This window comes from Ochotona curzoniae, unplaced genomic scaffold (assembly GCF_017591425.1).
Source record: "Ochotona curzoniae isolate NIBS_2020 unplaced genomic scaffold, NIBS_Ocur_1.0 scaffold_3208, whole genome shotgun sequence".
In the NCBI taxonomy this organism is placed as follows: domain Eukaryota; kingdom Metazoa; phylum Chordata; class Mammalia; order Lagomorpha; family Ochotonidae; genus Ochotona; species Ochotona curzoniae.
In genome coordinates this window covers 33,200,741-33,227,694 of record NW_024467106.1, presented here as the reverse complement: position 1 = coordinate 33,227,694, position 26,954 = coordinate 33,200,741, and the positions used below count along the sequence as shown (strand labels likewise).

At 45.2% G+C, this 26,954-nt stretch overlaps 1 protein-coding gene and 1 pseudogene across 1 annotated transcript; one reads left to right on the top strand and one right to left on the bottom strand.

The window, feature by feature from the left end:
- Nucleotides 1–45: 45 nt before the first annotated feature.
- SMU1 (SMU1 DNA replication regulator and spliceosomal factor) lies at nt 46–24,610 on the bottom strand. Its single transcript, XM_041004528.1, has 12 exons — nt 24,504–24,610; nt 21,740–21,950; nt 19,544–19,696; nt 16,480–16,590; nt 13,587–13,715; nt 12,328–12,447; nt 10,107–10,223; nt 9,040–9,167; nt 8,102–8,228; nt 3,605–3,772; nt 1,096–1,248; nt 46–519 (listed from the first exon to the last, which is right to left on the bottom strand). The coding sequence occupies exons 1-12, from the start codon at nt 24,527–24,529 to the stop codon at nt 421–423; spliced, it is 1,542 nt and encodes a 513-aa protein (XP_040860462.1). The 5' UTR covers nt 24,530–24,610; the 3' UTR covers nt 46–420.
- On the top strand, nt 24,528–26,543 carry LOC121144953 (annotated as a pseudogene).
- Nucleotides 26,544–26,954: the final 411 nt, after the last annotated feature.

Genomic DNA, 26,954 nt, shown 5'->3' with positions numbered 1-26,954 from the left:
TATGTTAACTAAATGAGCATTTTGTGTGCAAAAACAAATCTCCAGAAAATGTAAAGTTTATTAACTTAAAAAAAAAAAACCTATTGAATATGGGGTAGTTCTTATTTACAAGTTCTAGAATAGGAGGCACATTTAGATAATCAAAGGAGTATAATATTTTTCTAGAAATGCCAGAATTTCACTCTAGGTAGATTAATGAAAACATTAAGTGACAGCCCCAGTTAAAGCAGATAAACTAATTACCTTCAAAATACATTTTTTAAAAAAGCATTACTGCTACTTAGACATGAATTCTCACAAAATTATTGTGGCTAGTTCAGACAGTTCATTTGCTTAGAAAAGCTGGCTTTGGCGGGGGTGGGGGAGTGACACATAAGTACGTCTTCATTGAAGGACATGCTTCCAAGCTGGCCGAGAGTGTTACGGTTTCCAGAGTTTTAGAAGTCCATCTTCACTGTAGGTAGCAATCAAGTTCTGATGAGGGTGATGGGCAATGCCAATCACATCCTTCTCATGAACCTAGAGACACAAAGCACAGGGTGAGGTGGCACAAGTTTACAATGAATCCAAGCCAGCCTTCCTGAACCAGGAGAGAAGGAAGAGGTCTTGAGGCAGTTATTCCAAAGGGGATGGGAGGGAGAACTATTCGACTCCCATCACGTAGCAACATAATAAACTTGAATTGTGTTAAGCCACTGAGATCAGGAGATTATCTGTTATAGCACCTGGCATGCATTACTCTAGGTACTTTAATCACACATGGAGCTGAATGTTTTAAACACATTTTAATTTGATAGGATGATGTACAAGTAACCCGCCTCCACAGGACATGGAGAAAAGCACCTCCGGCCCCACGAGGAAGGCCTAATCTGGCTGGCTAGGTGAGTATGTTCCTTTTCCTTTGCTTTGTGTACAGAACACAAAGCCTAGCTACCTGACATGGCTTTTCCTGATAAAGGAGTAATTTTATACTATATATATTTCATACAATATATATAAAAATGCCTCTGGGATTTTTCATATTGAAGCACAATGAAGTTAAAAATCACAAGCATTAGCTGTAATTTCTCAGCTGCCTTGGTTAGTGATACTCACTGTCAAAGTTCTCTCCAGTTTGCCAGTGACTGTGCTGAAACAGTAGAGCACAAAGTCCTCCCCAACACAGTAGATCCATTCACCGCGGGGGGAGAGGGCACAGCAGACAAAGTCACCACCTTCTCTCTTACCGGAGCTGAAGCTTCTGACAATCTAGATCACACCACACCCCAAGACAAAAATAAGATACGGATTACCAATGGGTCGTCTCTTTATAGAAGTTTAAACATTTGTAAAACTGCATTTAAAAATGACATTTTTGGGGAGCTGGCATTGTGTAGATGGAAGCCTCTGCCTGTGGTGCCGGTACGTCATGGGTGCCAGTTCATGTCCCTGTTGCTCCACTGCTGATCCAACTTCCTGCTTATGGCCTAGGAAACCAGTGAAGGAAGGTTCAAGTCCCGGCCCTTGTATCCACAAGGAAAACCAGAAGAAATTCCTGGCTCTTAGTCTCTGATCAGACCAGCCCCAGCCATTGTAGCCAGTTGGGGAGTGAACCAATGAATGGCTCTGTCTCTATAATCTTTAAGGAAACACTTGGAGAGCTGACATTATTTTGTGCTTTGGTAGACTGCCAGTCCTAACCAGATCACTCATGTGTTACATCCCTTGCTTGGGAATACTCACTAGATTAGCTACAATGGCAGGTTTAGAATTTCTACAACACAAGTCATCTATCCTGCTCTTGAGTCCACTGAGCAACATGACCCCGAAGCCAATTCTCAAATCACCATTATAACTTGCTTGCCATTTTCTGGACACGTGTGTCCAAGGCTCCTCTAACAGCACAAGCTGTTTTCCCCATGCAGGAAGAAGCTGGCCTGCTGCTTTACATAGCAAAACCAAGCTGAGGAAAACTAGCTTTTTAATTCCTTTTTTTTTTTTTTTTAAAGATTTATTTTTATTATTTTTTCATTGGAAAGGCGGATATACAGAGAGAGGAGAGAGAGAGAGAGGAAGATCTTCCGTCCGATGATTCACTCCCCAAGTGAGCGCAACGGGCCGATACTATGCTGATCCGAAGCCAGGAGCCTCTTCCGGGTCTCCCGCACGGGTGCAGGTTCCCAAAGCCTTGGGTAGTCCTCCACTGCTTTCCCAGGCCACAAGCAGGGAGCTGGAAGGGAAGCGGGGCTGCCGGGATTAGAACCGGCGCCCATATGGGATCCCGGGGTTGCAAGGCGAGGACTTAACCACTTGCGCCACCGCGCCGGGCCCTTAATTCCTTTTTTAAGGGTATGTTTATTTCTCAACTACTTGAAAGGCAGAACAGCCAAGAATCTACCATTCCCTGATTCACTCCCGAAAATGCCTGCCAACAGCCGGTGCTGTGCCAGTCTGAAGCCAGGAGCTAGAGGAATCTAGTTTGCCACATGGGTGGCAGGGGCCCAAGAACTGTATTCTGCTGCTCCCAAGTGCATTAACAGAGAGCAGATCAGCAGCAGAAGCACCGGGAGTTGAAATACCATTCTGATACAGGAAGCTTAACCCACCGTACTACATCACCTACCCAAGCAACTGATTTCAAAAGGCCAAAAGCTCAAAATGTTATATTCTCAAAACTATAATAGTGGCAAACTTACAGTAGTTGTATGTTAAGTTAAAAGATATTTATTTTAAAGATAGAGATCACACAGAGAGGTAGAGATGAGATCTCCCATCCAATGGTTTACTCCCCAAATAGGGCTGGGCCATACCAAAACCAGGAGCAAGGAGCTTCATCTGGGTCTCCCACATTAGTGCAGAGGCACAAGCACTTAAGCTAGACTCCACTGCTTTACCAAGCACATTAGCAATGAGATGGATCATAAGTGGAGCACTACAGGGGGCAGCTCAACCTATTGCACCACAGCCTGCCCCTAATTATAAACTCCATGGACAGACATTTAGCCCAGCAGCTGTCCCCCATCAGGACACCGACATCCCACTGGTATGCCTCAGCCCTTGGGTCTCCTTCATGCTCAGGAGGACCCCCAAGTGTCAAGGCCAGCATTTCTGTAGCATCATGATGCACGCCCAGCACATGACCTTAGACTTGTACTTCTTAATGCCCCCAGTTCACATAAGTGAAATTCCCAGGGAAACCTTGCACGTGTCCTGATTACTAATGTACCTCACAAGGGCACTGTTGTCTCTTTCTTATTAGTGTTCCAGTTTAGCTCATGTGCTATCTGGGAGACAGCCCGAGTTGGTAATCCATACCACATCATGTCTCCCCAAGCAAACAAGTTTTCAGTAAGATCTTGAGGGAATCTTAAAGACCAATCAGAGCTGTATTTCTGCAAAGGATTTAAAAAAAAAAAAAAAAAAACAGTAATATGCAACTACTGCCAAGACAGGAGGTAACTTCTGAGACACCTAAAAGATGCTTTGTAGGGGCATGGTGCACCGAGATTGTAGGACTAACCTGAGCCTCCACAGCTTCCAGTGTCAGCAAACCCAGATTTGGTTACTGGAGACCTGGCCATGCTGGGTTAGAGATGGCCCCTGGGGCCTGTATAGAGGTACTCACCTGTCCCTGCATGTTCATGATGACCACTGTGTTAGACCTGTTGCATACCACAAAGTGCTCCGGGTTCTTAGGAAGTAAGATCACACTGTTGACAGTAATGTCTGTCCCCGCGGTACTCCCCAGGGATTTAAAGGTATTTGAACATTCTGTGGTCTTCATATTCCAGATCTGCCACACAAGACATTGAACATATAAATATTTGGAGAGGCACAGAGTTTCAAAGTACAAAAACCATAAAGTTATGTTACTTAAAATTGAGAGGAAATAAAAGCTTCTTCATTTTTCAGTCCAACCAAACACCCTGCCTTACAATGAGTGAACACTCATCATCTATTTGTAGAACTTATATTAACAAATGTCACAAACTAAATAAACTTTCAAAACCATGACCTTTCATGTACTTCCTTAGCTAACAAAGTTCCTGTCTTTAACTATGTGTTGGGCTGGTATGCCAGCATCCCATATGGATGTTATTCAAGCTTTCAGCTGTTCCACTTCCAGTCTGGCTCCCTGCTAATGGCACGGAAAGCAGCAGAAGATGGCCCAAGTGCTTGGGTTCCTGCCATCCAAATGGAGACCCAGATGAAGCTCCTGGCTTCAGCCCTGTGGCCAATGTGGTCTGGCCAATGTGGTCATCTAGGAAGTAAACCAGCAGACAGAAGATCTCTACTACTTCCTCTCTCTGTTTTTCAAATAAAACACAACCCCCCCCCCCGCCCACACCAAAGGCAAGCATGCAAGCTAACTATGGGAACTCGGCACAATGGCTCAATGGCTAAATCCCCACTTTGCAAATGTCAGGATCCCAAACAGGCACCAGTTCATATCCCAGCTGCTCCAATTCCCTGCCAGCTTCCTTCTTACGGCCTGGGAAAGCAATAGACGATGGCCCAAAGCCTTGGGACCCTGCACCCACATATGAGATCCAGAAGAACCTCCTAGCTCCTGCCTTTGGATCAGCTAATTTTCTGGTCACTGTGGCCTTTTGGAAGATCTTTCTGTCTCTCCTCTACACAAATCTGATCTGCCTTTCCAATAAAAATAAGTCTTAAAAAAAGAAAAAGAAAAAACTAATTGTTGGCAGCAGGAAGGGGCAGGCCTTGTGGCATGGTGGGTAAAGCCACTGCTTAGAACACATACACCCCATATTGGAGTCTCTAGATACAGGCATGCCTCTACTTCCAATCCAGTTTCTTGCTAGCATATCCCAACAGCTAGCAGATGGCCCAAGTGCTTGGGTTCCTGCCAGCCACGTGGGAGACCAGACCGAGTTTTTCGCTCTGAGCCTTACTTAGCCTGGCCCAGCATTGGCCACTGCAATCCTTTGAGAAGTTGAGAAGTGAGTAAGAAAATGGGATCTTTCTTTCTCTCGTTTGTCTTTCAAATAATTTTTTAAAAAGGGACTTTTTAGTGTAGGACCCTGTCCTGAGGCTCTGACTTGGTAGGCCTGCGATGAAGCATAAACATGAGCATATTTTAAAAGTTTCACATGATCTTAGCACAGTTTATATTGTCTACAACATAAGTCACAGTCTCAGCACACATACGAGGATCCATTTAATGGCAACTACTACTGGCCACTCATATTCCTTCTCAGCCCAACATCTCTGCAAGGGATAGTTACCAGCCATAATGCTGTCATCCTAGGTGCTTATGAACTGAAGGGGTTAAATCAGCACAGATATCTGAGACGAGCTTACAAAAGGGATGGATCAAACAGCATGGCACAGTCCACACAATACTGTGTTTCCTCTGTGCTGCCAGAGTCAGACACAACACCAATGCTTCACAAGCAGTCCTCATCAGAAGCAAACAGTAGTTCCCTTCCAACCTGTCTGTGAACAATCTCCTACCCCAACCTCTCCTCTGAAGCCTATTTGCCTGTGAGAAAAAGGAACATCTCCGGGGTCATGAGTTCCCAAGCAAGGGTTGGCATTTGGCACCTGGAATTGGAGCAGCTGGGCATGTGTCTCATTCCCTCTCCTGACTCCAGCTTTCCACTAACGCACACTCTGGGAGGCAGCAGTGGATGGCCACTCAGGTGAAAGACTTGTACTTGGTTCCTGGCTCCCCATCTTTGGCCTGGCCCCGCTGCAGCTGCTGCAGGCTCTAGGGGGAGTGAACCAGTCGGTAGGGGCTTCTTTTCTGTGTCTCTGCCTCTCAAATACAAATTTAAAAAAGGAAGAAAAAGTTTTGACTCCTAGTCTGTCCAGAAAACCCGAGATGCTTTACCCTTCTTCACTGCAGAACTAAGGGAGAAGACCACAAAGCAGAGTCTAGAAAAATCACTTCCCAATGGCACTTTGAAGTTGGGTGGCCCGTAAGTGCAGCAGTGGAAGAGCTCCACATTTGTCCCCACCCGCCCCGAGGGACAGGACCTCTTCTGCCTTCAGTTCTGGTGCAATTCTTTCAAAACCAAGCATCTCAAATGTCCAAATCTTCTGCCACAAAGCACTCACTCAAGTAAGGCCTTTTAGAAGCAGGTCTAGAATGTTAATGGACTGTCTCAAGGATCTCAACAACTTTCTATTGGGGTTTCTTCTATCTTTTCCAGGAAATGAATCCTATCCTTCTAATAACTACATCTTTTAAGGTTCTGAAGAATCATCATTTGTGGCTGAGAGATGAGGGCAGTAAACAAGGGAGGGCTCAGTTCTACTCTCCTACTCCTTTACAATGCCGTCAGGAGAAGTTGATTTACTTGGATGCCAAGCCCTTTGTCAATTTGTCTGTTGGAAGGGGACCTTATCTACGGCAAAGTAAGAGGGCATGGCTGAAGCTTAGGGCTCCATACTCTTTCCTTTTGCCCACACATGATAAGTTTGTTGGACTGTAGAGGGCTGAGATTTGGGATCCTTAGACCAATCGAGATGACCCATGCACTCCCCTGTAAGGCTCCCACTGATGAGCACAAGAGCCAGGGCTGGGGGCATATCAGGCTGGATAGAGTGGCACATTCTGCCAGCATGTGTGCAGACCAGGTCTTGGGGCAAGTCAGGCTGAGCTAGGCTGCAGCACCCATAGGTGTGCAAAAGAGCTGGATGGGCGGCTGGGCTATGCCAGCCCAGCTAGGCCACAGCACAAGCTAGCATGTGCAAAAAACAGCACTGGGGGTGGGCTTGCTGAGCATACTATGGGTTACCTCAACTAGGCTGTGACATGTGCTGGTGTGAGCACCACGCCTATGGTGGGCTGGGCTGGGCTAGGATGCAGTACCTGTTGGTTTGCAAGACAGATAGGGCTGGGAACAGAACTGACCAGCCAGCTGCATTCACTGGTAAGTGCAATAGCTGGTGTGGTTGATGGACCAAACCTGACCCCTCATTGGTTAGCACACATTAAGGATCAAACCTGAGGGTCCAATGCGGTAGCCTAGCAGCTAAAGTCCTCACTTTGGACATGCCAGGATCCTATGTGGGCACTGGTATTCTAATCCTGGTGGCTCCACTTCCCATCTAGCTCTCTGCTTGCGGCCTGGGAAAGCAGTCGAGGATAGCCCAAGGCCTTGGACCCTGCACCTACATGGGAGATCCAGAAGGGGTTCCAGGCTCTTGGCTTTGGATAGGTTCAGCTACAGCCATTGCGGCCACTTGGGGAGTAAACCATCAGATGGAAGATCGTCCTTTCTTTCTCCTCTCTGTATATCTGACTTTCCAATTTAAAAAATAAATAAATAAATAAATAAATAAATAAATAAATAAATAAAATCTGAGGTCACCTCAGGCAAGGTTTCTTGGGGGAACGCCCCATCTAGATCACTGGACTCAAACCCCAGGTACAGAGAAAATCACATATATGTAGTCTGACCTCAGAATGCATGTATTAGGACTAGGCCTGTGCAGTGGACAGCACACCCAGACACACATGGTAGACATGACAGCCAGCTCATCTAGGCCAGCAGAGAACAGATAGCAGAACAACTGGACAACTCTCCTGGCCAAGCTTTGCAGCAAGTCTGGGTCTGCAGATGCACTAAGGTGGACTTGGTCAGCCAACAGACCTTGGAAAATTTTTCTCAATCCTGGGACAATGAAGCTGACAACTATCAAAACCACTCAAGTATCACCCTTGAAACAATCTTCCCTATTTTGGAGTCTCTAAGGCATCATCAAATGCCCCTGGGTGATAATGTAGTCTGACAGCAAGGAGCGGTCCCCTTCCCTTCCTGCTCTGTGAGCACAGGGGGGAAAAAAAAGTGAAATATTTGTCCCACCTACCTTCCTCCATGCCACAGCCCTCCCCATCATAATCAGAAGTCCATATATTCATGTATGCCTCAACTATGCAAACAGTAATAAAAATAAAATTAAGATTTTGAAAAAATTTAGAAATATATCTATAGAATATCATTGTCTCACAGCAACTCGATTTTGCTGTCTAAAGTGGCTGGTAAAGAGGCTTACTCCACCACAATCACACCACTATCAGCATCAAAAACCCTTCAAAGGGCAACAGTGAAACAGACACCCCGAAATAAGCCAGCAGCAGATACTTAACCTTTACAGTGCCATCAGAAGACGCACTAATGATGTAATGTCCATCTTGTGTAAATGTTGCTTCATTAACAAAGGAGGAATGGCCACGGAATTCCTTCAGTGTTTTTCCAGATTTTAAACCATGAATTCTATCATGAATGAAGAGAACAATTAATCTTCTAAATATTATATAACTCATAAAAGTTCATGTTATTAAGGGAAGGAAGAGGGCGTATTTGGGAATATACTGTGCACTTGTGAATGTACTATGATCTTTATTATGCTAAACAAGGATCAGAAACAAAAGCCTTGTACAGAAGCAGACTAGAAGAGAACCTATGAATAATACCATAAGCTCCTTTTCAGAACAGGACTGCTTGAAAAAAAAAGTTAACAAAAGATTTACAAATAGTAGGTCTCAGCTGGGTGTCAGAAATCCAAATTTGTGAGGGTGATTAAGGTACAGGTGGGTCCACAGACTATATTCTGAAAACCAGAAATACAGGCTATATTCTGAGAACAAGAAATCCTTATCTCCTGAATAAAAACTCAAGTGGACATAAGAACAGCACTGTGTCAGCTGTACTTTGGGAAAGTGAAGTCTCAGATAACCTCACTTACAATGTCATCTCATGTCATGTCATGTCACACCCTGTAAAAGCAGGCATTTAGCCTCTGATTTATTAACACACCCAGGAACCACATCACAGCAGCTGGGTTCAGTTCCTAGCTTCCTGCAAATGCAGACTCTGTGAGGCAGCAAGTAACTGCTTGTGTCAATGACACCAGAGACCTCGACTGCATTCCCTGCTTCAGCCCGGCCCACCCTGCCTGTTGCAAGCACCTGAGGCAATGAGCCAGTGGATGGGAGCCCTGCCTCTGCCTCCCATCACCGGCACTTCCCTCTGGGTCCTAATCATACAAAATCCAAGTGAGGGCATCACTGGGACTTTCACTCACCTGATTGTCTGGTCAAAAGAGGCACTAAGGATCTGACTGCTATCCTTAGAAAAGCTCAGACAGGTGACACCTTTGCTGTGCGCTCTTTCAAATCTCCTTAAACACTGTCCACTCTGAATCTTCCACACCTTTATTTAAGAAAAGAAGTTTCAACTTATAAATAATAGTATCCTAATATAGGCCACAGAGCCAAGCAATAGTCAATGCTCACTAATGTACCAAAACAGTATTAAAAATGCATGCTAATAGATGAATATGATATGTCTGGTCCAAATAGTACAGTGATAATTGAATCCTCTGAAACTTAGGACTCTTTCCTTGTAAATTATTAAAACAAATATTCAGACCCTGGGTTCACTTAGCAGAGACCATTTCTGTCTATTATCTAGCCCAGGGTGTACTACCAGAAGTTAAGTTCAAGCCACAGCTAACAGACTACAGACCATTCCCTAAAAAGACAAATCCAAAGTGTATTGTACAGTGAGTCCACTGGTAAAAAGGAGGCGGGAGCAAATCTGGACTGAAGTCCGAGATCTATCACTCACCAGCAGTGCCACCTTAAACCAATGATTAAACCACCCCAGAGTTATTATTAGGATTTAGCAAGAAGTAGAGATCAACATTAAGTTGATGTTCAGCACTAGTCCTTGTTATGCATATCTCATCATGAGGATTCTCAAAATGTCTACCTCTAGCAGCACATGTCCAGGGCCGGCCTTGTGGCATAGGTTAAGCAGCCACCTGTGACACTGGCATCACATATGAGTGCTAGTTCAAGTCCCAGCTGCTTCACTTTCAATCCAGCTTCCTCCTGCTAATGTGCTTGGGACAGCAGATATCAAAGGCCAAGTGCTAGGGTCCTTGCCACTCATGTGGGAGATTTGAGTTCCAGGCTCAACTTTGGCCTGGTATAGCCCTGACTGCCACAGCCATCTGGGAAATAAACCAGCAGCCAAAAGAGCCCTCCCTCACTGTCTCTCCTTCTAACTTTGCCTTTGAAATAAAAAAAATAATAATACTAAATCTTTAAGAAAAAAAAAAAGAGGTTACATATCCCTGATATATACCTTGATTTTTCCATCTTGAGCCCCAGTCGCTAACATTTCTGTATCTCTGCTGAAACACATGCACAGGACAGCGTCATCCATCATCATAAAGTTATCCTGGGCTTGGTACTTAAGATCCTACAGGAAACAATGGTGAACAGTTATCAAAACAACACAAAGCGGAGGTCCCGGGTCTCCACAACCACAAAAGCAGGATAATGGACTGTGCAGACTTCAAAAGCAGGTAACAGCGCTACACTCATAGGCTCCCAAGAAGCCACTGGCATTACTGGAAATAATTTCTATGTTGAATTAATAGTATAAAAATAAATACCCTAGATGTTTTATTTACTGATCACTTCCTTTACAGTTTTCACAACTGTAATAAATTTTATTTAAGACATTATTAGAAACCAAACATCTTTTCCAAAATAAGTTACTTCCCCTAACACCACTACTTACAATGATTCTTTTATTAACAACTGTTCAAACACAGTATCTTCATTATTTTTTGATACTTGTTGCTTCCTGGTTTTAAAAAAGTCCAACTGAGACACCAGGGATACAAAGCAGCAGGTAAAGGCACAGCATGCAACAGTATTCCATACAGGCACCAGTTCATGTCCTGGTTGTTGCACCTGTTCCAACTTTCTGCTAATGTGCCTGGAAAAGCAGCGGCAGATGGCCCGAAGGTTTGGGCCCCTGCTCCTGTATGGAAAACTCAGGTGAAGCTCCTGGCTTCAGCTGGACCCAACCCTGGCTGTTGTAATCATTTATGGCGTGGAAGAGAGGATGGAAGATCTCTCTCTCTCTCTCTCAAGGTGAAAATGATACTCCTAAATAACTTTCTCTAATTTTTAAATTTTATGTCAGATATATATTACCCATTCAAAAATTCATTTTTAAAAAAACTTTAATGTTTATTTTTAACTATCCATATTTTCAGGGTGCTATGTTATGTACTGACATATTACACATACTGTTCAAAGGAGGGTAAACATACCTTTCTCTCAAACACCTATCATCTACTCATGATGAAACTACTCTAAAATGCTTAGTTTTTTTTTTCCTCTGCAGTTTTTTAAATTTTATTTTTATTTATTATTATTTTTTAATTGCATTGCATTATGTGACACAGTGTTATAGGCACTAGGATTCCCCCCACCCCTCCCCGAACCCTCTCCCCATGGTGGATTTCTCCACCTTGCTGCATTACCACAGTTCAAATTCAGTTGAGGTTCTTTCACTGGAAGTATTTATCAAGCATAAAGTCCAGTGTCTTATTATCCTAGTGAGTTCAACAATTTCTTGGTGAGACCATCTCTGGTCTGAAGGTAAAGCTGGCAAAGTATCGTCCCAATCAATTAAAAGCCCCAATGTGCTTAGTTCTTTTTTAAACACATGCAGTACTGTTCTCTACAGTAAGCCCACTATGCAGCAGAACACTAGCACTTCTCGTAACTAACTGTAATTCAGAATCTGATAATCAACCTTTCCCCATCTCTTTCCAGCCCGCCCTCCCCCACCTCTGCTAACCATAATTCTACTGTCAGCTGCTACAAGAGCAAAATGTTAAGACTCCATGTATGATATGAGGTCATGCAGTATTTGTCTCTCTCTGTTTGGTTTATGTCACTTAACAGAATGACCTCTAATCTCACCCATGGCGTCACAAATAACAGGATTTCATAATTTTTTTTGTGGTTAAATAGTGTTCTATTACGCATATATGCCATTTACCCAATCACCAATTAATGGATTTGTATTACAAAATATTTTAATTATAAAAAGAACAGCAGGGCCAACATTGTGGTACAGCACGTTAAGTGGCTACTTCTCCAGCCATTGGCTTATTTTCCAAAGGACAGTGCCAGCATTGTAAGTAGCATTCCACATCACAGTGCAGTTCCTGGCTCCTGGCTTCAGCCTGGCCCAGACCACCCTGCTGCCACCCTTTGGAGAAAAGCCAATGGCTGGAAAACATCTCTCCCTCTCTTGCTCCCTGTTTGTGTCACTTTCAAATAAAAATTGAAAACAATAAATGAAAATAATAGATAAGATTCTCCCTTGCCTAATAAAATAAATTTAGAATTTAGCTTAAATGGCATTTAAATCACAAAAATAGTATATGTTCCTTACAAATTCTTCCTTAACTAAGTTGACTTAAAGGTAAGACGTAGATAAGCAATTAAAAGTCATCAATTCTTCCACTATGAGACTTAATATATTTAAAATACTTTACCTTCCGAATTTTTCCAGTAGTGAAGTTCCATACTTCAATGAAGCCATCTACAGACCCAGTTACCAGATACTGACCATCTGGAGAAAACCGAGCACACTCCACATGGGATTTCTGGCCAAACTGTTTCAAATGAAATAATGAACAGGTGCATTTTATCCTTAAAACAACTTCCATTTAACCTTTGACAAACTTTTCCCTAGCATAAAATCACAGCCGGTCCTGATTGCGGGGAACTGCTGGAGTGTTCCTATACCTACACACAGGAGCTGGTGGATGCATGGTCTTGGACAAGTTTGACATCCAGTTGAAACTACGCTTCGGAATGGGACACATTTATTTCAAAAAAGGGAAAAACCAATTTTAACATGAGACTTGAACAATCCCATTAGTTCAGACAGTGAAGTTTTACTAGAATTAGCCACTAACAGCATCATTTTTATAGTAAATACAGCCTGATGTGTTACTCCAGTGGATCTGGGGCAAACAAAAACAAAATGGTCGTCACAGAAAAGCTGAGCTGAGAAATCCATTATCATGGATTTCTATTGGTCTCGAGGCTTTAAGCTAGGGTAAATAAATATGTTGCAAGTTAGAATACGTAATTCAGAATAGACAAATCCAAAATACCAAACCTAAGCCAAAGATCTGAGTAATATGAAGCACTGCCAAATCTATAAATTCAATTAGAACACAAACCATGACCAAAATCATAAATATAAAAATATGTTTAGAGCAGCCAATACACTTGTAATTCTGAGAAATGCAGCATTACTGAATTGTACTTTTTCCTAGAAAAGTTTCAGACTGAAAATAAAACAAAGAATCACCACCTAAAATGAAAAAAAAAAAAACAAAAACTTTCCCCAAACATTACATGTGCCCACTTCATAATCCATGAATTTGCCAGATGCACACCACAACAGGCAAAACACAAACACTGAACAGGACAAATGTTCACTCTGGGTGATGCTAGGGTTGATTCATAGCAGAGGTAACCAATGTTGGACATGCAGGCTTCTTGGGAGGAAGAACAGAGCAGGTGATGGACCAGATGTTAAATGTTTTCCTGTTGGCTCTGCTGTCTGAACTGGGCCACAGCTAGGAGACAGCAGTATGCCAATACCAATGCTCAATGTTGTCACAGCTACAGAGTAAGTCCTCCTTCCCAAGTTCCCAAGTTTCAGGAACATACCCTGGGTGAGTGCACAGGGAGTATTGGAAATACAATCACTGACTAGCCAAGTGTCTGAAGATCCTACCTTAATGTGCCTGCTCAGCTGTGTGGGAAACTTTTCTTCTTCCACATCCTTAACAGCTGCTTTGCCTCTAAACAAATCTATAGTCATACCAGGAGGAAGCAACCCCTGGTGCTGCTGCCACTTCAGTGCCTATGAGAAAAACAAGGTACAGCAGTGGAGTCAGGTATGTTTCAGGTCTAGTCATGATTGCTTAGACAAAATCAAGCCAGAAAGGGTAATGTCTGGAGCAAATGGCATAGAAAGGGACTGAGAGCCAGGAAATCTATCCATAACTATTTTCCATACATGAGTTTTTTATTATAAATAAAATGTGGAAAACAAAATTCCCATAGTTCCAACACTCAAGCAACAGTCAATGCTAGAGCAGGCATTATGCTGTGGCTAGATTAAGCCACAACCTGCAGTGCCAGCATCCCACTTGGGCTCCAGTTCAAACCCCAGCTCATTCCTGCTAGTGCAGCAAGGACCTGGGAAAGCAGCAAATATCCTGAAGGATCTGGCCCAGGTATCTACCTGGGGGACCTGGATGAAGTGCCTGGCTCCTGGCTTCAGCCAAGAGCTGTTGTGGCTCCAGCTGTTGTGGCCAACTAGTTTACCAATTTCTACTTGCCTTTCAAAGAAATAAATACTTTTTTTAAATCTTTTTTTTAAATTATATTTTTGACAATCCTTACATAGTTAATTAGGGTAAAAGGTTCAAGGGCTATAGGAAAGTGGGTAAGACTATTATTTCCATATTTCCTTCATGTTTAAAGGCGGGTATTAAGGGAGAAGGCCCACCCAATTTCCCACCCTCCCCAGGTCCCAGATGTAGGGTATGCTCCGAGGTTCTTGCTCATTTAAATACATTTTTTAAAAAGATGCATTTATTTTTATTGGAAAGGCAGATTTACAGACAGAAGGAAAAGACAGATAAAGATTTTCTGTCTGTTTACTTCCTACGGAGCCATAACGGCCAGAACTGAGCCAACCAGAAGCCAGGAACCAGGAGCTTCTTCCAGATCTCCCAACAGGGTCCCAAAGCTTTGGGCCATCCTTGACTGCTTTCCTAGACCACAAGCAGGGAGCTGGATGGAAGTGGAACTACTGGGACATGAATTGGTACCCTCATGGGATGCCGGCACTTGGAGGTGGAGGAGTAGCCAGCAGAGCCATTGCACCAGCCACAAATCAAATTTTTTTAAAAGCTACTGTTAACGTTTTATATTCCATCTCCTCAATTCTTTAGCCTCATATGAGGATACTGCAAAAACTCTGTGGGAAAACAGAATTAAAAGACAGCTTTTGGGTTGAGCATTTACATAGCAGCTTTCAGATACCAGTTGGGATAAATGTCCACAGCCCACATGAAAGGACCTAGGCTCCAGGGCCAGATGATTCTTATTCCTCCTTCCTGCTAATGTGCACCCTCAGAGCTAGCAGGTGATGGAAGTATCTAGGACTTGGAAGTATCTAGGACTCTGCCACCCACAGGGGAGACCCATACAGAGCCTGAGTGTTGCAGAGATTTTCAGAGAAGGAAGATCTTTCTCTCTCCCCCATCCCTCCTCAACACCAATCCCTCCCTCCCACAGATAAATAATTGACATCCTAAACAATGTAAGTTTATTTTTGTGCAAAGAGATTAGAAACTCATCTAGTTTTTTTTAGTGATTTATTTTTATTGGAAAGTTAGGTATACAGAGAGGAAGATCTTCCATCTGTTGGTTCACTCTTCAAGTGGCAGCAACAGCTGGAGCTGAGCCAATCTGAAGCCAAGAGCCCAGAGCCTCTTCTGGGTCTCCCACATGGGTGCAGAATCCCAAGGCTTTGAGCTGTCCTCAACTGCTTTTCCAGGCCACAAGCAGGGAGCTGGATGGGAAGTGGAGCTGCCGGGATTAGAACTAGCACCCATATAGGATCCTGGCATGTGCAAGGCAAGGATTTCAGCTGCTAGACTACCACGCCAGGCCCCATGCAGTCTTTTTTAACATTGTTTTCCATGAAATTTTCTGACTTTTAGTAGGCAGAGTTCCAATTTTGTACACCAAAATAAAGCAGCTTTTTAAATTTTTCCAAAATTTGTTTCAAAGGTAGAAAAAGACCTATTTTTCATTCACTTGTTTACTCTTCAAATACACACAACAGCCAAGCTGAAGCTAAGAACAAAGAATTCAATCCAAACCTTCCATATGGGGAGCAAGGCCCAACTGCGAGGAGCCCCTGCTCGTTACCTCCCCAGGGCACACATTAGCAGGAATTGGCAGCAGGCCTGGGACATCCAAATAGCATCTTAACCAGTAAGACAAATACCAGCCACAAAATGTAATTTTAATTGTACTTTCCCACAAACTTTCTGACATACCCACATATCCTTAATCAGTCTAGTACTAACTATACTATTCATAAAAATTTACTTAGTTTTTATAGGGAGAGGAGGAAGGGCGGGAGGAAGCATGGGAGGAAAAAAGAAAACGAGCTCCCATCCACTGGTTTACTCCACAAACATCTGTAATAGTTGGTTGGGGTCTATCAGCCAGGTCTCTCCAGGGGATGGCAGGACCCTAATCCATGGGCTGTCACCAGCTGCCTCTCAAGGCACTACCAGGAAGCTGGATCTAGATGGAGGTAGGCCTCCATCCCAGGCTCTCTGATCTTGAATTTGAAGACATTCCAAGCAGTGACTTAAAATGCTTTATGGCTCAATGGCAAGCCCTGCTTACTCTAATCCTGACTTTAGAGCTCACATGCTTACGTACTAATCTAGATGGTCTTTCCCAGAGAGAAAGAGCAGGTGGCAAGGTTCAGCTGCTGGTATGACCCCAGTTGTTAGGACGTCTGATTTCTTTAACTCAGACATATAGTTTACACACAGACATAGTACCAGGAGCTCAGGATAACTACACTCAATTACCTGTCCCAGCAATGCCATGAGACGAGATGGAGGCACGACGCTGACTTCCCCAGCGAGCGCCTGGGCAATGGCCGCTCTTCTCTTCTCTTTGCTGCTTCCATCTGGGTATGCCTGTGAAAGGAGCGGGGACAATGTCATTTTTAAGAAACAATTAGAAAACCTGGGTGTGTTTATTCAAAACAAAAATAGTCTATTGAGACTGGGGCTTAAACCAACTTGCTTTTTCTTTTGCTTTTTGTTTGTTGTTTTTGTGCTTTTTTGTGTGTTGATTTTTAAATATTTATTATTTGTTTGAAAAGCCGAGTGACACAGAGAACTCCATCTTCCACATGCTGTTCTTTTCCCAAATGGCCACAACAGCCAGGCTGGGCCAGTCAAAAGCCAAGAGCTCCATCCTGGTCTCCCATGTAGGTGGCAGGAGACATACTACTTGGGCCATTATCCACTGCCCTCCAAAGCACATTACCAGGAAGTTGTTATCAGAAGCAAAGCAATTGGGACTTAAACTAGCACTCTCAAATGGGAGGCCAGCATGGCAATCAGTGGTCTAGTGTGCTGCGCCACAAAATCTACCCCTTAATTTAGTTTTCAAAAACTAGTTCCTGGAGCCAACAAGTTAAACCACCACTTACAGCGCCAGCATCCCTTATGTGCACTGGTTCAAGACCTGGCTGCTTTGCTTCCAATCCAGCTCCCTGCCAGCGACCTTAGAAAGCAGCAAAAAATAGCCCAAGTGCTTGGGCCTCTGCACTCATGTGGGAGACCTAGTGAAGCTCCTGGCCCTTGGCTTTGTCCTGGTTTCAGCCATTTAAGAAACCCAGAGGATGGAGGATCTCTGTCTCTCCCTAACTATTGTCCTTCTAACAAATAATTGATTTTTAATTAACTTGGGGGGGGGGTGGTCAGCACCATGATGCTACATACTAAACCTCCACCTGCAATGCCAACATGGTCACCAGTTCGAGTCCCAGCTGTTCCACTTCTGATCCAACCTCCCTGCTAGTGACCAGAGATGGCAACAGAGGAAGACAGAAGTCCTTGGGCCCCTGCCATCTACAGATCTCTCTCTCCCTTTCTCTCTCCTCTGTAATTATACCTTCAAATACAAATACGTAAATCTTAAAAAAAAAAAAAAATACCTCAGGTCCAGCACGGTAGCCTAGCAGCTGAAGTCCTTGCCTTGCACGTGCCAGGATCCCATATGGGTGCCAGTTCTAATACCAACGACTACTCCACTTCCCATCCAGCTCCCCGCTGCTTGTGGCCTGGGAAAGCAGTCAAGGACAGCCCAAAGCCCTGGGACCGTGCACACACATGGGAGACCTGGAAGAGGCTCCAGGCTCCTGGCTTTGGATCAGCGCAACTCTGGCCATTGCAGTCATTTGGGGAATGAATCAGCAGACAGAAGATCTTCCTCTCTGTCTCTCCTCTTCTCTGTATATCTGACTTTCCAATTAAAAAAAAAAAAAAAAAAAAAAGAATCATTAAAAAAAAAAAAAAAAAACCCTCATTCCTGAGGTTGGTGTTTGGCCTATCTGTCAAGAAGCCAACTAAGGGACCAGTGCTGTAGTACAGCACATTAGACAGCTACCTCCAGTGCTGGCATCATATATGCACTCCAGTTTAAGTTCAGCTGTTCCACTTCCAACCTAGCTCTCTGCTAATGCCCTTTAGAAAGCAGCAGAGAATGGTTCAAATCTTTGGGCCCCTGCATCCACAGGGCAGACCTTTCTGCTACTTTGCTAAGCTTCTAGGTGAAAGGCTGGATGTGAAAGAATTGGGGCCAACATTGTTGCACTACAGGTTAAACCACTGTCTACAACACCACCATCCCATATGAGCACCAGTTCAAGTCCTGGCTGCTTCATTTCAATTCCAGGCTAATGAGCCTAGGAAAACAACAAAGGATGGTCCAACTGTTTTTGTCCGTGCCACCCATATGGGATACACAGAGTTCTGCGTTTCTGGATTTGGGATGGCCCAGTCCTGGCCACTGCAGTCATTTGGGGAATGAACCAGCAGACCGAAGATCTTCTGTAAGTTATCTTCAAAGAAAGAAATCTAGAAAGAAAGAATGTTGAGAGAGAGAGGAAGAAGGGAAGGAAGGTAAGAAAGGAGGGAGGGAGGAAGAGAGGGAGCACAGAATAAAGTATACACAAAGTAAAACTTTGGAATCATAGAATATCAGTCACCACTCTGTGCCTGTAGACACAGACAGGGCTGGAAGAAAGTGTACTCTCAGAGGCAAACGCTCTCGCTCATTGAACACCCAGCAGTCAGGCCATACTGCAGGGCCAGGTAAGTGCTGGGCAAAAGTGGCAAGGACATCAGAATAACATTTCTGCTTTTTTATTAATTAACACGGAATCCTCTAAAATGGAGTATGTGCAGAACACTCTGAAAGTTGAATGAGATTATTCAAATTGCAGTCAAAGCATATAAACAGAAAAGCATCATTCTCAATAATCAAATCAAGGGGAAGATGTGGAACCTAGTGGCCAAGCTTCTTACTAATGCACACATTCTAATATGGACCAAATACTTGAGTCCCTGCCCCACTATGTGGGAGGCCTACACTGCGTCACTGGCTCCTGGATTCACCCTGGCTCCATCTTGGTTACTGTGCATGTGTGGGGAATGAATCAGCAGATGGAAGATCTCTGCGTGTCTGTCACTGTATTTTTCAAATAAATAATAAATATCTTAAAAATCATATGCAAAACAAAATCTGCCCAACAATGGGACAAGTGACACCTGTGTCCAAAGTGGAATGTCGAATTCAAGTCCAAGATTCCAATTACAACTAAAGCAGACCCAAGAACAGACCCAGACTGAGTTTAGGACACCTGGCTTCAGCCTGGTTCTGATCTAGCTGTTACAGGCACTTAGATTGTGAACCAGTGGGTGGAAAAACATCTCTCACAGTCTGTCTGTCTCTCTCTCTCACTAAAATGAAACTAATTAAATAATTTTTAAGGGTTGAATAAAATAGTAAAAAAAAAAAAATCACATAACTGTGCATTTCCAAAGTTAAGACAATCTTCTTTCAAAACCACCATCATACCTCTCGAGGATCAAAGTAAGACCTGGCCAAGAGGTTCTCCAGATGAATGTAGCGCTCAGGCTGTGTCTGTTTCAACATGATCATAGGGTCAGTCTGTCGCAGAAGAGATCTGGCAGCACCCAGCTCACGGAGCTCAATCAATTCCAGAACAACCTGGAGAAGGTACAGAAAAATGGTCAGTTCAGCACAGTGTTGTTACTGTAAGTTTTCTGACAACACACAGCCTGCCAAAGTGATTTCCAATACTGGGAAATGTTTCTTTTTCTTTTTCACTAGCAATCTCAGGTGGACAGAAAGTAATCATAAATAAGTTAAAAAAAAATTCAAACCCTGGGGCAAGCAAGGTTTAGTGGCCTAGCAAGCTAATCATCTGCCTGTACGTTTGGCATTACATAAGGGCACAAGTTCATATCCCAGTTGATCCACTTCTGACCCAGCTCTCTGATTATGGGAAGGCAACAAGTCATCGGGCCCCTGCACTCACATAGGAGACTTACACGGTCTCCTGGCTCCTGATCAGCTCAGCTCCAGCCACTGCAGCCATATGGGGAGTGAACTAGCAGATGAAAATTTCTCTCTCTCAACCTTTCTCTAAATCTACCTTTCAAGTAAAAATAAATAAATACTTAAAAAAAAAGGGGGGCCTGACCCAGTGGCTAGATCCTCGCCTTGACAATGCTGAGCTCTGGGCCTGGTGTGGCAGCCTAGCAGCTAAAGTCCTCGCCTTGCATGTGCTAGGATCCCATATGGGCGCTGGTCTGTGTCCTGGCAGCCCCGCTTCCCATCCAGCTCCCGGATTGTGGCCTGAGAAAGCAGGTGAAGACAGCCCAAAGCCTTGGGTTCCTGCACCTGCGTGGGAGACCCAGAAGAACCTCCTGGCGCCTGGTTTCAGATTGGCTCAGCTCCAGCTGCTGCAGCCACTTGAGGAGTGAATCAACAGATAGAAGATCTTTCTGTCTTTCCTTCTCTCTGTAAATCTGCCTTTTCAACAAAAATAAATAAATTTTTAACAACAACAAAAAGTGCTGCTTCATGTCCCAACTCCTCCACTTCCCATCCAGCTCCCCCTGCTTGTGGCCTGGGAAAGCAGTCCAGGACGGCCCAAAGCCTTGGGCGTCTGCACCCACATGGGAGACCTGGAAGAAGCTCCTGGTTCCTGGCTTCGGACTGACTCGTTTCAGCTTTTGTGGCCACTTGGAGAGTGAGCCAACAAATGGAAGATGTTTCTATTTATCTCTTTCTGTAAATCTTCCTTTCCAATAAAAATAAATACACAAATTTTTAAAAAAATTCCAAATCCTAATGTTTCTTTCTCTCTACCAATCTGTCCTTGTCTTTTGCCTCTTGTTCAGACCACAGATGCTAAAAGAGACAACAAGTGGGACTGTCTCCATGGGCTCCAGGGAAACCTTTCTCCAACTACCAAAATTTGCTTATCAGAATTACTGAACTATCAGGGACTGTACAGAAACAAAGTAACTCCCCTATTTCTAGCTTAGAGAACATGACAATCTTTCACAAAATCTACTCTGCTTTATGAAATAACTTGTCTAATCTTTGCCCTAGGCTTGTGGTTCATGGCTTCTAACCCCCTTGGGATTCTTGCAGTGATAGGAGTCTATCAGTTACCCATGAACTCCTTAAATCATACCCAAGTTTTACTACGGAGATGGCTTAGGGCAGGGATTACTGAAAAGAAAGACCAAGCCATCTGATAAGGTGGCTGAGGTTTGAGGTTGGTGGGGTGCAGAAATGGGCAGCGGACTGAAGACTGAGTTATCAGGCATGCTTACATAATGAACCCCAAGAACAACCTCAATGGAGCTTCCTGGTTAGGGAAAATAGTGACATGACAGGTGGGTGACACACCCTCATTCCTGAGGTACAGCAACAAAAACTCCTAGTCGAAAGTGTGGGTGATATGGACCCCAAAGTGCAGGCAGTATCTGCAATCAGGGCACTCCTGTGGAGAACAGGGTTCGCAGAAACACCAGAGCATTAAGTCTAAGTGCCAGAATATTCATTAGTGACCAATTAAGAGACAATTCCAACTGGGGAAAACTTGGATCTTTCTAGAAGGGGGTGGGGGAGATTTTTACATATACAGCACAGGTTTTAAGGGCTGTTACAGGCCTCCAGCATGACACTTCCCACAAGAAACTAACCCATGGGGACCAACATCACCGCCACTCTTACCTGTTCATACAGGTCAATGAGGGTTTTGTCTGGCAGTTTCAGAGACTGTATAGCCTGTAAAACAGTATCCCAATGGCCACTATTAATGTCAGCCACAAAACTCTCAATGCTGTCCACGGTATTCAAAGACACAGTGGTCTCTTCCTGCAGAGTGGCTAAGGCCCGGTGCAAACTGTTCTCCTTCAAGTACTGCATGATGAGTCGGATCACACTGAAAGAGAACAAGTCATTCAGCTCAGAGTGGCACTCACCGTCACCGACCAGCTTGCTGCTCCTAGTCAATCATCCACCTTCCACCACCTACTTTCCATTTCTTTATCACATAGGTAAAACTCCCCAATTATTACAGAATCTACGTTAGAAGACCTCTGCAGGCCAGAAACAGGAGAACTGGGATTCAGAGAGGAAAAAGCATTTCCTGACATCTCACCACCAGCTAGAAAGGAAGTTGGTCTAAGGCAACTCTTATCTCCTAAGCCACAGCCATTTCTGATTAACTTTTATGATTATACTGTTGCAGACTTCAACAACAGTGACATATTTTAAGTCTGATCTAGTCATCAATACAAAATAATGTAGATGGTTGCAAAATGACTTATTTTTAAAGTGTCAAACGTAAAACACACACTGAGAATTTCTTAAAGGGTATTTCCTGAATATAAATAAGTACATGCACTGTGTCCCTTTGGGAAACAAGCCCATGCCTCTTTATTTGCAAAGATACAACCACCCACTGGCTCTATTAGCAAGTTTTTTTAAGACATGTGAAACAAAACATTGTGGAGTCAATTTCTCCCAGAAAAATGGATTGAGACAGATTCCAAAGACTGGGAAAATAAGTAACCACTTCCTACACTGGACAGAAAACTTACCAGGTATGTATTGCAATTTATTTATAATTCAATATACGTATTTATAGCTACTTTTTTGATCTTCAGCTTAATAACAAGTCTGGTGAGGAATTTGTATAACTGCACAAATTCACCAGATGACAATGTGATGCACTTGTCTTTCTCTTCCTTTAATGTGCATACATGGGCCACACTGCATTCCTATTGGACAGTACTAATATAAAGGGTCACTCTCCTGGTTGCAAGGGACTTCAGATTGGATTAAATCAAAGCCTTATCCCAGAAGAGAAATAATCAACATTATGTGTTCACTTTATTTTTTTTTTTTTTTAGATTTGTTCTATTTTTATTGCAAAGGTAGTATACAGAGAAGAGGAGACAAAGTAACCACAAAGGCCAGTGCTGTGCCGATCCAAAATCAGGAGCCAGGAACCTCCTCCAGGTCTCCCATGCAGGTGCAGGGTCCCAAGGCTTTGGGCCATCCTCAACTGCTTTCCCAGGCCACAGGCAGGGAGCTTGATGGGAAGCAGGGCCACCAGGATTAGAACTGGCGCCCATATGGGATCCTAGCGAGTTCAAGGCTAGGACTTTAGCCACTAGGCCACCGCACCAGAACCTTAGGGTTGTTTTAGACATAATAATCATGTCTGAACCGCTTAGAATAGTATCGGCTAAGAGGGAGCACATAGACCCAGCACTGGGAGAGTGAACCGGCTGATGGGCACTGTCTCTTAAAAACAAACCAAAAAATGTCCTTAGCAAACAGACACTGCTGCTACAGACAGGCTGAGAGAATGACAGCTGGAGCTACCATTCCAATCCCTCCAGCCCCAGCCCTTGGTCAACAGAACCTCCAGCACTTTCTACCATCCTTTATTTTTCTTCTCAATGTGCTTATCTGTCACATTTCCAATTTTACTCACTGCTTTTGCCCATTGCATGGCACGTTGTGCAGGGGTAGGATTTTTTTTTTTTTTTGTCTGTCTGGTTCAACACTGTGCTTTCAGCCTCTAGCACATAATAAAGACTTCAACATGTGTTGAACGAATAACCATCCCTTTCTCCGATGGCGGGCCCTCAGGGCAGCTTCTCTCTCTACCTCATACTTAAAACACCAATGTTATGCCTGCTAGATCAACTGCCAGGTGCTGGTGCGGCCCTGCCAAGTCTGTGGGTTCTGTTCCTCCCAGGTGGCTACAGAGAGCTCGACGGAAAACCAGACTGCAGCGCCGGATCTGGCTGCTGGTCGTCCAGTCACCCCGAAGGCAGTCACTGCGCTCCAGGGAGAGCTGGGCACTGGGGCTGGAAGGACGACCCCGAAGGCAGACCCTGCGACCAGGGAGAGCTGGACGTTGAGGTTGGAGGGACGACCCCGAAGGCAGACCCTGCGACCAGGGAGAGCTGGGCGTTGAGGTTGGACGACCCCGAAGGCAGACCCTGCGACCAGGGAGAGCTGGGCGCCGGGGCTGGAAGGACGACCCCGAAGGCAGACCCTGCGTCCAGGGAGAGCTGGGCGCCGGGGCAGGAAGGACGACCCCGAAGGCAGACCCTGCGACCAGGGAGAGCTGGGCGCCGGGGCTGGAAGGACGACCCCGAAGGCAGACCCTGCGACCAGGGAGAGCTGGGCGTTGAGGTTGGAAGGACGACCCCGAAGGCAGACCCTGCGTCCAGGGAGAGCTGGGCGCCGGGGCTGGAAGGACGACCCCGAAGGCAGACCCTGCGTCCAGGGAGAGCTGGGCACTGGGGCGCCCCGAGACACCTGCACAGGCCGTGCCAGCACGGCGACGGCGACAACCCCGGGTCTGCCTCTTTGTGGGCAAGGAGAGCGCCCACCGAGAACCCACACCCAGCCCGCAGCCGCTCGGACGCCTTCCCCGCCTCGCCCTGAGCCTCCCGGCACCCGCCGCACTCACTCCGAGGACTCGATTTCAATCGACATGGCTCAGGCTTCCCGGGATAAGACCCTCGGCACGTTCAGGCCCAGTCGCGAACCACACCGACGACACCTCCGGCGGCCGTCGCGTCACTTCCGCTCTCCAGCAGATGGCTGCTTGAGGGGCGGGGCGAGCGGGTGGGCGTGGCGAATGCGGCGGGCGTGGCCTCCGGGCGGTCCGAGGCCCGCCTCCGCGTACCAGCTTCCGGGCTTAGGCGGGAACCGGTGCTTGACTGGGTGCACCCCTGAAAGCTGAGACTGAATTCACAGTGCTTGGTTTAGAGATCACCATATTTGAAACCAAGAAACGCTGGTCACATTTGTAGCAAGAATACATTGCAGCACAGAGTTTAATCAAACTACATATGAATTCTTTGGAATCCGATTAGGGTTTGCCTACACACTTCATTTTTCTTAAAGGATTTTTTTTTTATCACTAAGTCAGATGTACAGAGAGTAGGAGAGACAGAGAGGAAGATCTTCTGTCCGATGATTCACTCCCCAAGTGAGCGCAACGGCTGGTGCTGCGCCGACCTGAAGCCAGGAGCCAGGAACTTCCTCCAGGTCTCCCACGTGTGTGCAGGGTCCCAAGGCTTTGAGCCATCTTTGACTGATTTCCCAGGTCACAAGCAGGGAGCTGGATGGGAAGTGGGGCTGCCGGGAATTAGAACCGGAACCCATATGGGATCCCGGGCCGTGTTCAAAGTGAGGACTTTAGCCACTAGGCCACGGTGCCGGGCCCATATTTATTTACTTTTATTAGAAAGTCAGCTATACAGAGAAGAGAGACAGACAGAAAGATCTGTCTGCGGATTCACACATTCATTTTTATGTTTCCTGACATGACAGTGGGCTTTTTGGTTATCTGAGCAAGTAGATGATATTGTCTGTGAATTTCAGGGTTCTTATTGGGATTGTTCTGTGTGTGTGTGTGTGTTTATTTCAGGCTGTGGGAGGTTCTGGTGGTACTAATACTGTGAGAACATACTGCAGAGATTCCTATCAAAAATGGTTCCGACATAGTAACCTCAGGTTCTTAATATTCTCCTAACTGTTCTCTCTTAAAAAAAAAAAAAAAGACTTATTGTATTTTTATTGGAAAGTCAGATAAACAGAGAAGAGTAGAGACAGAGAACAAGATCTTCCATCCACTGATTCACTCCTCAGGTAGCCACAACCTGACCAGAGCTGAGTCGATCCGAAGGCAGCGCCAGGAACCTCCCCAGGGTCTCCAACGCAGGTGCAGGGTCCCAAACACTTGGGCCGTCCTCGACTGCTTTCCCAGGCCACAAGCAGGGAGCTGGATGGGAAGAACTGGCGGTCATATGGGATCCTGGCGCTTTCAAGGAGAGGACTTTAGCCGCTAGGCTACCACTCCTGGCCCAACTGTCCTCAGACACATCTGTAGGAAAATAACCTCTCCTGGGGAGGACAGAGGTTGAGGAGAGACTGGCAGGAGAAATCGGAAGCAGTTACCCAAGGTTAGGTACACAAGGGAGCAGTGACTTTATACTCCAGACCCAAGGGCCCTACCCCAGGGGCACCAACACAATGCGCAGCTCCGCCTCCTCCTTTGATGGAGTGTCCAGGCCTGACCCTTCCTGCGGACGGTAGGGCAGCTCAGAGGGACGGGCAGAGGGACCGTGCATGGCCCTGGAGCCCTAGAGCCAGGCTTTGTGGGCATCCACTTCTCCCAGTAGTGTTAACAGCATGCTGTACCCCAAAGAAGAGAAGGAGAATCGCTTTCTGCTCAAGGTGTGCTGGAGCTGCAGCTACCAGCAGGAGGTCGACAGCAGGTGTGTGTTTTTCAACAAGATCACGCAGAGGTGGACAAGGTGATCCAGATCATCACACACATGTTGCAGGGCCCCACACTGCCACAACCCAAGGACCACCCGTGCCTTAGGGAGGCCACAATGAGGCAGTGTTCTTCCATTCCCACAATGCTTGGGCCGAGGGTGCCAAAAGGTCCTGCTACAAGTGCACTGCCCCTCACTGCGGCCACCGCTGGATGCAGTGACTGCCCCTGCCCAGCATGTAGTCCATGCCAGCTCCTATAACAGATAGTAATAAAACATCGTGATACATATTAATGGGAAGTTAAACCGTTCTTTTCGGTCCACTTCCCCTTTTTAATTAATTGCAGATTTAATTAAATAGCTTTTCTCTATAAAATGATATATATTATATGATCCTGTTGTATGAACGTACAGATCCACTTCTTCTAAAGTTGTATTTCTTTATTTGAAAGGCAGAATTATGGAGAGGAGAGACACCAAGCGAGAGGGAAAGACAGATCTTCTACCTGTTGGTTCGCTACTCTAATGGCTGAATCGGCTGGGGCTAGGCCAGGCAGGAACCAGAGCTTACATGCCCAACTCCCATGTGGAGGGAGCTGGATTGGAAGTGGAACAGCTGGGATAAGAGGCAG